Source organism: Triticum aestivum, chromosome 2D (assembly GCF_018294505.1).
Source record: "Triticum aestivum cultivar Chinese Spring chromosome 2D, IWGSC CS RefSeq v2.1, whole genome shotgun sequence".
Lineage (NCBI taxonomy): Eukaryota > Viridiplantae > Streptophyta > Magnoliopsida > Poales > Poaceae > Triticum > Triticum aestivum.
The window spans coordinates 431,543,825-431,554,174 of NC_057799.1; the positions used below are offsets into that span (position 1 = coordinate 431,543,825).

Here is a 10,350-nt window from a genome sequence, read left to right on the forward strand (position 1 = left end):
CACGGATTGATAAACCTTAGGTCATCCACTTGAGGGAAAATTGCTACTGTCCTACAAAACTCTGCGCTTGGAGGCCCAACACGAATCTACAAGAATAAAGTTGTGTAGTAGACATCACCAACTCAACGAAGGTATTTAGATGGGATGCGACATCTTCACTAGGAAGGCCAGAAAATTGTTCTTTCATAACAAGATTCAACAAAGCGGCATTAGTTTCATAAGATTCCGCACTAGTGGCAGGAGCAATCGGAGTGTTAATAAAATCATTATTATTGGTGTTGGAAAAGTCACACAACTTGGTATTCTCTTGAGTCATCGTGACAAAGTAAGCAATCAAGCACACGAGCAAAGGAAAAGACGAACGGAAGAAGGGCGAATAAAAAGACAAATCTTTTTATATTTTTCTGAAAATCATTTTAGAAGTGGGGGAGAGGAAAACGAGAGGCAAATGGCAAAATGTAATGCAAGAGATGAGAGTTTATGATGGGTACTTGGTACGTTTGATGTAGACCTCCCCGACAACGACGCCAGAAATTTTTCCTGCTACTTCTTGAGCTTGCGTTGGTTTTTCCCTTGAAGAGGAAAGGGTGATGCAGCAAAGTAGAGATAAGTATTTTCCTCAATTAGAGAACCAAGGTATTAATCCAGTAGGAGGTACAAGCAAGTCCCCAATCTATGGACCTGCACAAACAATAGAACACTTGCAACCCACGCAATAAAGGAGTTGTCAATCCCTTCACGGTCAATTGCAAATGTGAGATCTGATAGAGATAGATAAAACTAAACAAAAGATTTTATTTTTGGATTTTTTGGTTTATAGATCTGAAAATAAAAGATTGCAAAATAGTAGATTGGAAACAAATATGATGGAAAATAGACCCGGGGGCCATAGGTTTCACTAGAGGCTTCTTTCATGAAGGCAAATAGTACGGTGGGTGAACAAATTACTGTCGAGTAATTGATAGAAAAACGCAAAGTTATGACCATATCCAAGGCAATGATTATGCATATAGGCATCACGTCTGTGTCAAGTAGACCGACTCCTGCCTGCATCTACTACTATTACTCCACACATCGAGGAGAACATGGTATTGAGAATCAAAGAGAGAAGAAGCCATCTAGCTACTAGCTATGGACCAGTAGGTCTGAGGTAAACTACTCACGCTTCATCAAAAGGGCAATAGGGTTGATGTAGATGCCCTCCGTGATCGAATCCCCCTCCGGCAGGATGCTGGGAAAGGCCCCAATATGGGGTCTCACGGAAACAGAAGGTTGTGGCGGCGGAAAAGTATGTTCGTGGCTCTCCCTGAGGGTTTTGGAATATATGTGAATATATAGGATGAAGAAGTAAGTCAGAGGAGTCCCGAGGGGGCCACAAGGCAGGGGCACCCCCCCGGCACGCCCTCCACCCTTGCCGCCGCATCGTGGCTCTTCTGGCTTGGACTCCAAGTCCTCTGGTTGTCTTCTGGTACAAGAAAAATCATCGTGAAGCTTATTCCGTTTGGACTCCGTTTGATATTTCTTTTCTGCGAAACTCAAAAACAAGGGAGAAAAACATAAACTCACACTGGGCTCTAGGTTAATAAGTTACTCCCAAAAATAATGTAAAATAACATAATAATATATATATAACATGCAAAGCAGATAATATAATAGCATGGAACAATAAAAATTTATAGATACGTTGGAGACGTATCATTCTTAGATGGCGACGTAGAGTTGCATGTAGATGGCGCCGCTGAACCCGATGAAACCTTATAACAAGGTGGATGACGATATCGAGGCGCGAAATTCTTGACAATGTTCAAGAAGGCTTCGTTGCTAGAGAAACTCATTGTGTTTGCGGCCACACACATGTAGATGCACATGGGTCACACAGGTGGCGATGTCTACAACACGCACGACCTGCTTGAGTATGATGTACGTTCACCCTTTGATCCTATTCAGCGCGCAGGTCGCTGGTTAGCGAACTGGCGCATACCCCCCCCCCCCCCCTCCCCTATGCGCTCCCGCTACATACGGGTCGGCACAAGTGGCTCCTTTTCAGTTTTGGGAAGGTTCTAGAACCTTCTCATACTAACTTTTTTTCTTTTGTTTTTTCTACTTATTTCTTTCTCATTGTTTCCTTATTTTCCATTTTCTTATTTTATCTTTTTCATGTTAGTTTTTCATGTATTTTTTTTTTTGCAGTTTGCGAACATCTTTTCAAATTTCAATAATTGTTTTTTAAAATCATGAACACTTTTCGAAATTGTGAACATTTTTTGATTGTGTGGAAATTTTTTATGAAATTGTGTACAAATTTTAAATTCTTGATTTTTTGACAAATTCGCAAACATTGTTTTAATTGCGAACATTTTTCAAAATTCAATAAGTGCTTTTGCAGTTTGCGACATCTTTTCAAAATTCGATAATTGTTTTTTGAAATCATGAACACTTTTTGAAATTGTGAACATTTTTTGATTGTGTGGACAATTTTTATGAAATTATGTACAAATTTCAAATTCTTGATTTTTTGACAAATTCGCAAACATTGTTTTAATTGCGAACATTTTTCAAACACGTTAACAATTTCTAAAATTGCTAATATATTTTTTGTAATTGTGAATATTTTTTTAATCAGCAAAATCGATGAAATGAAAAATATTTTTTGAAATTTGGCAAATATTTTGAAAATTCATGAACATTTCTTGTTTGACGAACATGTTTTGAAATGTATGATTTTTGTCGAAATTACCAAGTAGTTTTTGAGTCAACTATTTTATTTTGAATTGATGAACCTTTTTTGTAATTCAGAATCATCTTGTGAGTTTTGTGAACATTTACAAAATTACAAACATTTTTTGAATTCACGAACATTTTGTTCAAGTTCATGAACAATTTTTTAATCCAAAAACATTTCATGATTTCTTGAACTTTATTTCAAAATTCGATTTTTTCGAATTTTTGTTGAAATCCCAAATTATTTTAAAGAATAAAAAACAAAAAAATGAAATGGAAATAACAGGGTGTGTGCCGCCATGCGCATGGGCTGCACGGGGGAAGGGGGGAGGAGGTGCGCTCTGGCTCGAACGCTAGCACATAGCGTGGCTAATAAGAACTCCCACATCCACCGTTGGTGGCACGACGCGTAGGGTCGTCTTGGGCTTGGAGGAGGTGATGACCTGCACCCAAGGTGCTCGACATAATGCACGAGAGAGAAGGGGCAGATGGTTCTGCTCTCACGTGTGGCATTATATTGCCAACTCAGCCTAACGGGTGGCCCACTGGGCGGAGCGAGGTCAACGCCTGATTACTAAGCCATCAGTGCTTTATGCAAAAAGAATTACGATGGCCAGTGCTTTTTGACAGAAAAATAAAAATGGGTGATTTCTATTAAATTGACCTAATAGCGGTGGCTTTTTGTAAATGCTTTATAGAATTTTATACGACATTTCATATTAATTATTATGTGTTTTCTCTGTTCTTGTATTTTTAATTCCCTGACATGTAAAGAGACCCTCACATGAAATTTCATATGAATCAGATCAGTCTTCTTATTTTGTTCTTCTTAGGGAATCCATTTCCCATACGACGAGCAGGGGAGAGAACAGGGTAACAGGCCTCAACTTGTACAAACAGGACTAATTCAGGCTGACATTGTATGAGCACACTGGCCCAATCCAAGGCCGAAAAAGACGACGGGCTTGTATTAGCAGAAGCCCCGCTAGCTAGTAGGAAATTCCTGGCAAATGGGTCCTCCTCGGTGGCATCCGTCACTGGCTAGGCCACAGGCCAGAGGGACTGCACGAGCTCGGCGTAGCAGGCGAAGACGACGGCCAGGGCCAGCCCGAGCAGCGCCGCGCCGACGGCCACCGGCGCGCTTCCGACCACCCAGAGCGACATGCTCACCAGGAGGGCCATGGCGAACGACCACAGGAGCACCTGCGCGGCCGCGGCGCGAGCCCACGCGAGCCGCTGCCGGGCGCCGTCCTCGGGGAGCGCGCACAGCGCCAGCAGCGACGTGAGGACGCAGAAGCTGAGCAGCTGCGACGCGAACACCGTGAGTAGGAGGTACTCCTCGCGCGCCTTCAGCTGCGCGGCGAACAGGGCGCCGGCAACGAGGACGACCAGCGAGAGCGTCCGCGTCGCCGTGGGCGAGGCGCAGGAGCACGGCTTGCAGTTGCCGCAGCCGATCTCGTCCGCCGCCGCCGCCGCCGGGGTCAGCAGCGGCTGCTGTTTCTCCATGTCGTGATCCGACTCGTCGGTGGCTCCCATCACGCACGCACAATGGTACGCGGGTTGTCTCCACGAATGCGTGCAGGCGGAACTGCAGAGGTGCGGTATATAAGCGGAGGCGCCGCTTGCTGATAAGCTCGGGCGCGGCAGAACCAAGATATACGTGTGTGTAAAAGGCCAAGCTTGAACGGCGACCGGGATTTACAAGATTGGAAGGATGTGCGTACGTCTGAGTATCTTAGGTAGCTCGAGAAAGTCCAAAACAAAACCCTCCTCGTACAATCTTTTTTAAACTGTGGGTCCAAATCCAACAGCTTATGTATGTTCTTCCCTCTCGGGGAGCAAGGGCAGTCCCCTTGATCTTTGCTGACACTCTGCAAGCTGATGCTTGTTGATGTAAACTTGTGCTGTCTCGTTATGGTGCCATGGCAGTGGCAGCTCTTTTTAGCTCAATAATAACGTTGCCACGGCAGCTCTTTTAGCTCAATAAGGTTGCCACGGCAGAGGTCTGCGTACTGACTGCATGTGCTTTTTTACTCCCTCCGTGACATAATATAATAGCGCTTTTGACATCACTTAGAGTATCTTCAACAGCAGCCGCAAAAAACGCGCGCGGGGTAAAAGGCGGTTTTAGCGCGTTGGGCGGTGGCAGGAAACTCAGGCGCGCGCAAAAGATCGCGCGCGCGGAAACCTGGCCGGGCGCGCGCTAGTTTTGGCGCGCTAGTTTTGGCGCGCGGCGTCCGCCATGCTTTATAAATGCAGCGCCCGTCACGCGCCCTTCCACCGCTCTCCACCTCGCCACGCGCCCTCTGCCGCTCTCTCCCCGCTCCCTCTACCGCTTTCTCGCCTCGCCGTCAACGCGCAACCGCCGCGCCACCATGCCGCTGCGCCGCCCCGGGAGATCCGTTCCGACATGCGCCTCGGCCTCAGCACCTTCGACACCGCCCACGAGGCCGCCCACGCGTACGACGCGGCGGCGTGGCGCCTCCGGCGGTCTCGTCGGGACATGAACTTCCCGAACGTGCCAACGCGGGAGATTGCGCCTCCCCTGCGGCTTATCACCAACGAGGATTGTCGTGAGAACCGGAGGCGGGAGCGTCGTCTCAGCCTCGCCAAGATGGGCGAGGAAGCCATGGAGCTGTGGCGTGAACGCTTCCCGCAGGATGTCATCAACGAGCGGCAGTTCTTCACGCAAAGGAGGGCGGAGAGAGAGGAGACGAGGGCGGAGCGAGCCGCTTATCGCGAGGACAGGCGGATGCGGAAGGCGGCCGCTGAATTCAACATCGAGCTAGGAGACGCGTCGTCCTAGGACTCCAACGACGATCGGTTCCTTGACGTCTTCATTCAGACGTCGGAGGAGGACATCACCGAGGCGGAGTCCGAGTCGGAGGAGGAGGACGACGAGTAGTTTATTTTATATCTCTCGTAGGAGGAGGCTATGAACTATCTATGTATCTTTTTTTATCTATCTATGTACTATCTATCTATGTTTCTATCTATCCATCTACCGAATGTATATCACGTTGTAGTAGAAAAGAGAAGAAATATAGCGCGTCTGGTGGAGCAGCTCGGACGCGCTTTATTTTGCAGCAGTCGCTGGATCTAGCGCACCACGGCGCGCAAAAGCTGACGATTCCGGCGCTGCAAACTGTTTTTTAGCACGCCGCCCAACGCGCTGTTGAAGATGCTCTTATATTATGGGACAGTGGAGTAGCTGATTGGGCAAGTTTGATAGCTAGAGAGTACTTGGGTTAGGCTTAGTCCACGCTCGCACGTTCTGGTTCGTGGGATGGCACGAACGCCGAGGATCGTCGTGGGCGTTTTTCTCAGGCTGTCAGAGGCTCTTTCGTTTTGTAGTAACAGAATAAGAGGAAACGAGATAGTAGACAGAAAAAACAGCATCGTTTTGCACGCAGCGCAAACACTTGTGTCCTCGAGTTCATCGTCGGAGTGAGTGGATTGTGCTGACAATGCCGAAGCTTAAAAAAAGCACCTGCGTTAACCTTCAGTAAGGTGGAAGGAGACGGATTCACAGTAGCCCGGAGGCCAACCAGACACCAGAGGCAGAGGAGTTGTAGGTGTCGGTTTCTCCAGATGTTCAGTAAACTCCTGCAAATACTTATTTGTTGTGTTCTGTCTTCGAATTTCAGAATAACATCAGCAGCATCTCTAGCCGAGCTATACTGCAAAACCATCTCTCTGACAGTATGATATAGCTGAGCCACACGCCAACAGTTCATACAAATTTGCATTTGACGGATAGATTACCCCCATCTCGACAAGACGCGTGCCAAATCCTATGTTGTGCGGAGCTGAGCATCTTCTATTCGCTGGGATCAAGCTTTTTCCTGTGCAGGGGCTTCCAATTGCACGGAAATTCTCAGCTATATGGGGGGACTTTGATGGTGAGCAAAAAGAATTGGTCGAGAATTTGTAAACTTTCACATGATTGATGGTAAAAGAACGAGAGTTCGTGCTATTGTCTATAAAACTTTTCACTACCTAGCTCGAACTGAACTGAACGTCGACATACGTCCGTACAGGCAACAGGCCACAGAGTGTCAAGATAAACTCCCGCTGATGGATGTTCAGTCTAAGGGGGATGCTATGGTGAGTGAATCTCAGTAAAGATAGTCAGTTATATAAGACCCTAGTACAAAGAGCCTAACTGTTTGTGAAGAAGAAGATTCAGGCACATAAGAGTTAGCTAGCAATAACACATTTCCAGATGCCCTAAAGCATCACATACAGGAAAGCTATGATTTTTAAGATGATACATACTTGCATCCCCCACAAACTGCAGAAAGTCTGATGCTTTCAATGACAGGAAAGCTAGCTAGCCCGGGAGTTCGCCATCAGTCTGCACTTTGTAGGTGTCAGGACTCAGGACAGATTGTCAAGAAGTTAGTGCTACCTGAACATGCTTGTTTTAGCTCAACCCAGTTAGTGCTTCGCTGTTAACGCACCTTGCTTAACACCACCACTATCTTCTGGAATGGAGCTCATACACAGATATCATGTATGACAATCCGAGTATCATCTGAGTAGCAGCAACAGATATGAACTTGCATTCTGAAAGCACGACCTATTACAGTATTACAGAATTCACCTATTCTTGCAGATAATATCCCTAGTTCTATCAAGCACAAGAAGGCAGGGTAGTATTGCATCCAAATAAATAGGAATGTCAGTAATGATCCAACCAGGTTGAAAGATCCAGTCTCCGTATATTCCAAGTACTTGGTGATCTTCAAAAAAACTCGACCAGTGCTTTCCATCTCTGAAAATTTTGGTCTTGACATATTTCATCACCCGTGTTTATAGATGACAAAAGATTCAACCATTGGAAAGGCTAACTTGGCCAAGGAGTAGGCTGATCCACATTGCCGACAGTTCGGCGTCAGTCATCATCAAAATATCATTTTGCGGTCCTGCAAGAATTCAGGACATGTTACAGCAATGTAAAAATCAGAATGGTATTGCGCGCCAATACAGGCTGAAAAAGCAACTATTATGCGCATTTTTGAATTGGTCAGGTCTGAACAGAGCATGCACCTCTGCTTCCTAAAAAAACTCTTGCTTCTGCTTCCCGAAAAGCTCACGCTTTTACAGCATCTTCTGCGGCCAGCCGCTCGTCCTCAGTGGTAAGTCCCTCGATCAGTGAAATATATGTACTGTCATCAGGGGTGATGCCATTGCCCACCATTTCTTTCACCAGCTCCTCGGCATCGTCTCCCTGGCCATTCTTGCAGAGCCCTTGTATCATTGCATTATATGTCAAAAGTGTTGGGTTGAACCCCTTGTCTATCATCTCATCTCGAACCTTCAGAGCATCCTTGATGTCACCCTTCATGCTGTAGCCGCTAATCAGGGTGTTGTAACTGACAAGGTCTGGCTTGATACCCCTCTTTGTCATCTTGTCAATGAGCCCACGCGCTTCATCAAGACGCCCCAGCAAGCACAGCCCCCTCATTAGAGTATTGTATGTCACGTCATCAGGTGTGATCCTCTTCTTCGCCATTTCTCCCATGATCTCAAATGCCCGGTCCATATCACCACCAGTGCAGTGGCTATTGATCAGGGCATTGTACATGACAAGGTCAGGCCTGATGCCTCTCCTCACAGCCTCATCAAACAGCCTATCGGCCTCCTCAACCATCCCCTTCTTAGACAAGGCATATATCAATGACGTATAGGTCACCACGGTCGTACGAATCCCTTTCGCAGCCATATGTTCAAACATCTTCATTGCTTTCTTCTCCTTACCCTCTTTGCAGTAACCGTTGATCAATATATTGTACGTGAACGCATCTGGTGCAAGCCCCTTTCCACCCATCTCCTCAACCAATGCATGCGCCTCCGCAGCACGCCCTTCCATGAACAACGCGTGCACAAACAAATTGTATGTCGCGACAGTCATGGAAACCCCCCTCGCTACCATTTCTTCCCGGCAACGCAGCGCGGCCTCCAGATTTCCCCGGTCACAGTATGCGCCTATCAACGAGTTGTACATCATCGGATTTGGCTCCACCTCTCCCTCAGCCAGCATTTCGTCGAACACCTTGGCTGCTTCCTCGACCTTGCCGACCTTGCACCACCCGGAGATAACCGTGGCGTAGGTGTACTTGTCGGGCGCAATACCGGTCCGCTCCCGCATCTCCCGCATGATATCCAGCCCCGCCTGGACGCGGCCGCGGGCGCAGAACCCGGCGATGACGGTGTTGTACGTGACGGCGTTGGGGCTGGGCATCTGTCGGAGGAGCTCCAGCGCGCGGACGGGCTTGCCGGAGGAGCAGAGGTGGCGCAACATGATGTTGAAGGTGGTGGTGGAGAGCGGGAGGCGGAGGCGGAAGATGTCGGCGAAGAGGACGAAGGCGGGGGCGGAGGGGAGGGAGGAGAGGAGCGGGTGGAGCGTGGCGGTGGGGATGGGGAGGGAGAGAGACTTGAGCCGCGAGTAGAGGCTGAGCGAGGTGGTGTGCGGGCGGCCGGCGATTGAGGCGGTGAGGAGCAGGTGGGGCAGCGACGGGGTGGCGGAGAGGTGCGGCAGCACGGCGAGCGGGGAGAGCGCCGGGTCGGCGGACAGCGCAGATTTGAAGAGCGCGAGCGCCGCGGCCGGAGTGGGCGCCGCGCGGGCGGCCGCCGCGACGGCCGCGGGGGAGGTGGGCGGCGCCATGGAGACGGAGGTCGCTGCTAATCTGTTTCTCTTTTTTGATTTAGTTGCTGCTAATTGTATCACTAGGAGCCTAGGCGGGTTTGCGAGGTTTTGTCTGCAGAGCACGTTCAGAAGACAAAACAGCAGCACTCTGAACTCTGAAGGTCACGCCCAGCTGCGATAAAATTCAGAACGGGCGACATCTCCGCAAGCAGAAGTTAACTGAGCTTTGATTACCACACATCATCGCAATTGGCATCACACATCTAACTTTTAGGACATCGCACTTCTACTCTGTGATTAAAAAAATTAACATGATATAATCGTAGATGCTCACATAAGCACATATATTCAAGAGAAAGTGACCAACAAAATCATGAGAGAATTCCTTATTTGGCCATTTCTTAAATTTTGCTTCCTTTTTTGCCCAAAAAACTTGTTTCTTCCCTTTTTTGACACTCAAACTTTATTTTGTTCCATATGTGACACTTCCGCCATTTTTGGCTAGTAACGGTGTTAAACCTGACCTAAAAAGAACATTTTACCCCTAATGTAGTATGTGACCAGATTATTTACATGCAAACACAAAGGTAATGTGGTATGTATTTTGGCATTGTCGAATAAACAAACAAAAATAGTGCTATGTGTATAATCATAAAACGAATTATTGCAGAGGAAGAATGATAATAAGTTTATTATGACTGAAATAATGACAACATATTCTTTTTTTCGAGATAAAAAGAACAATGACGACAGATCTAATCGATCAAGAGCTAACTTCTACCTGTGGCCAGGGCCGGTCCTAACAGGGCAGGGGCCTAGTACAAAGAGGGGCCCTTGTGTATGTAACAAGTATGGGAGAATTGATTTTTCTTATGACATGTGTTGGTCGGTCCTCGCTTGTCGAGCGCTACGTCACGGGATATTGCAACTAAGAGCATCTTCAGCCGTTGGCCCTTCGGGAGGCGCTAAAAATCGCC

The 10,350-nt window shown here is 47.5% G+C and overlaps 1 protein-coding gene across 1 annotated transcript; it reads right to left on the minus strand.

Moving 5' to 3' along the window:
* Nucleotides 1-6,839: 6,839 nt before the first annotated feature.
* LOC123053639 (pentatricopeptide repeat-containing protein At2g15630, mitochondrial) lies at nt 6,840-9,454 on the minus strand. The gene is made up of 2 exons (XM_044477149.1): nt 7,774-9,454; nt 6,840-7,649 (listed from the first exon to the last, which is right to left on the minus strand). The coding sequence occupies exon 1, from the start codon at nt 9,389-9,391 to the stop codon at nt 7,817-7,819; it is 1,575 nt and encodes a 524-aa protein (XP_044333084.1). The 5' UTR covers nt 9,392-9,454; the 3' UTR covers nt 6,840-7,649; nt 7,774-7,816.
* Nucleotides 9,455-10,350: the final 896 nt, after the last annotated feature.